At 36.9% G+C, this 2,689-nt stretch overlaps 1 protein-coding gene across 1 annotated transcript; it reads right to left on the minus strand.

Moving 5' to 3' along the window:
- Window positions 1-316: 316 nt before the first annotated feature.
- On the minus strand, window positions 317-799 carry LOC137639748 (pesticidal crystal protein Cry27Aa-like). Its single transcript, XM_068371993.1, has one exon. The coding sequence runs from the start codon at window positions 797-799 to the stop codon at window positions 317-319; it is 483 nt and encodes a 160-aa protein (XP_068228094.1).
- Window positions 800-2,689: the final 1,890 nt, after the last annotated feature.

Below are 2,689 nucleotides of genomic sequence, written 5' to 3' on the forward strand. Positions count from 1 at the left end.
GTTCCCTGGTTGGACACATGTTCTCTCTCTCTCTCTCTCTCTCTCTCTCTCTCTCTCTCTCTCTCTCTCTCTCTCTCTCTCTCTCTCTCTCTCTCTGTTTATTTATCTCATGGTTTTGAGTCGAGTAATTCGGTAATTTTTGTGGAGGGGAAAGCCATTTTTAGGCTAGTATACATACAGTATACATACATATATACATAAATACAGTATATGCAGGTCTTTGTTAAATATGCAATCATTGGTAAACAAACTGTTCAGTAACACATTGTAAATTAGCATGTTAAGTGTTAAAGTGATGTTAGTCGTTAATGGTGTATTATGAGAAAATAGATTTTCTTGATTTCAACCTGATCAAGGATGACTGTAGTAGGTAATAATAGTGAAAAGATGGATCTCGAGCGTAAGAGTGACTGAGGACTTCATAACTGCTGTATCTTGCATCATAACTGGTGTATCTCGCATCATAACTGTTGTATTTTGCATCATAACTGTTGTATTTTGCATCATAACGGCTGTATCTTGCATCATAACTGCTGTATTTGGCATCATAACTGTTGTATCTTGCATCATAACTGTTGTATCTTGCATTATAACTGCTGTATTTTGCATCATAACTGCTGTATTTGGCATCATAACTGTTGTATCTTGCATCATAACTGCTATATTTCGCATCATAACTGCTGTATTTTGCATCATAACCGCTGTATTTCGCATCATAACTGCTGTATTTTGCATCATAACTGCTGTATCTTGCATCATAACTACTGTATCTCGCACACGCTGATTTGATCAAGATCATCACCAAATTTCATCGGCTACACAATAATAAAAAATTTCTCTATCAGTATGTATTCAACTCAACGAATTAATATAATTATCATAATTTTTCTATGCAAATGAAAATACTCTATGCATTATTATAAAGAGAAACAACAACATTGAGGTAAACATTTCTACATTCAAGAACCTCAGAATAGAGATACACGCAATCTGCAATTAAGTGATGAAAATAATAACATCATCTGGAGTTTTAGTTCTAAACAGTCGTGGAAAAGAATAAGTTTTTAAAACGGGAAATTACCAATTACTTTAGAGCCTAGGTACTAGAAAAGGCAAACATATGTTAGTGCAAAATTAAATACAATGATGATATTGAAAGAGGGGGAAACAGAGGTTATATTTCTCTTTTTTTTTAAGCAATGTGTAAATGTTTTAGCTTATATTAAGATATTAGGGAAATTAGACTAATCTGTACATATACCAAATGCACTTCACCCAATTTTGGGGGGTAGCCGACATCAACAATGAAACAAAACAAAAAGGGGACCTCTACTCTCTACGTTCCTCCAGCCTAACCAGGGACTCAGCTGAATTCAGCTGGTACTGCTAGGGTGCCACAGCCCAACCTCCCACATTATCCACCACAGATGAAGCTTCATAATGCTGAATCCCCTACTGCTGCTACCTCCGCGGTCATCTAAGGCACCGGAGGAAGCAGCAGGGCTAGAGTGCGGGGAGCAGTCACTCTCCCCCCAGCTCCATCTCTTTGATGATGTCTCACAGGATTTTTATACAGGAGAGGGAGTTCCCAGCCCCCTCGTCCCGTCCCTATTAGTCGCCTCTTACGACACGCAGGGATAACGTTGGCGCTATTCTAATTGTTTTTATGCCCCCGCGGGCCACAGGGGGCTAATCTGTAGAGTGGAATAAATACTTAAGATATACTTTTTTTTCGTATCAACTAAGAAATTTGAGTTTTTTTCCCGATAGAATATTTTAATGTAAGAGGTATGAATTCGTAAATATGTAAGTAGATGCTTTGGTAACTGAGATGCTGTGATTAATTTTGACTGGCAAAACCTGGATATCCTTCGTGAATATTGAGTTTTGTAGGAATAGATTCAGGAAGAAGAGAATGGGGGGAACTAAGAGCTCCAGCTATTGAAGAGGAATGTGAGATAGTTTATTTCTGTATGTATTAATTATAATTTTTCTCGTGGTAATTATATTTACTTTAGAAATACTAAAGTTCTTCGGTATTACATGTTACTGTATATGGAAATTTCATTGGCATCTTTGTACATTATCGTATTTATAATAGAAGAATTACTACGCGCTAAAAATTTACCCTCTCAGTGGTACATTGTTTAACAAAGTAAATTCTAGGGGTAAAAGAAAAGGAAAACTGAAAAACTGGGGTTCTTTAACAAACTTTGGAAGTTCCCTTAAGATTCCCTGATCCATTAGCATTCCATAGGGCCCGAGATCTTAGGGGTTACGACCATCCCTGTAGAGTAGAGGCCCAGAATCGTAGGGGACGACCCTCTAAGTGTTCAAGGAAGGTAATGTTTTGAGTCGTTCCAGTAACGGAAATACGGCCCGGCGTGGGGGGCGCCGCACCTGGGCGCTTCGGAGTTTCAGATTTGTGAGATGGAAAGAATGGGGGCCGGGGGTTAAGGGACAAATGGCGATTTCTCCAGCACCCCTCAAGGTAGACTGAAGGAAGGAGTTGTATACGACACCATGATTTGACTCAGATTTTATATATATATATATATATATATATATATATATATACATATATATATATATACATATATGTATATGTATATATATATATATATATATATATATATATATATATATATATATATATATATATGTATATATATATGTGTGTGTGTGTGTG

Source organism: Palaemon carinicauda, chromosome 4 (genome assembly GCF_036898095.1).
Source record: "Palaemon carinicauda isolate YSFRI2023 chromosome 4, ASM3689809v2, whole genome shotgun sequence".
Taxonomy (NCBI): domain Eukaryota; kingdom Metazoa; phylum Arthropoda; class Malacostraca; order Decapoda; family Palaemonidae; genus Palaemon; species Palaemon carinicauda.

Coding starts and splice junctions, on each gene's coding strand:
- LOC137639748 (XM_068371993.1), bottom strand. CDS start 799: ATGATCTTGATCAAATCAGCGTGTGCGAGATACAGTAGTTATGATGCA.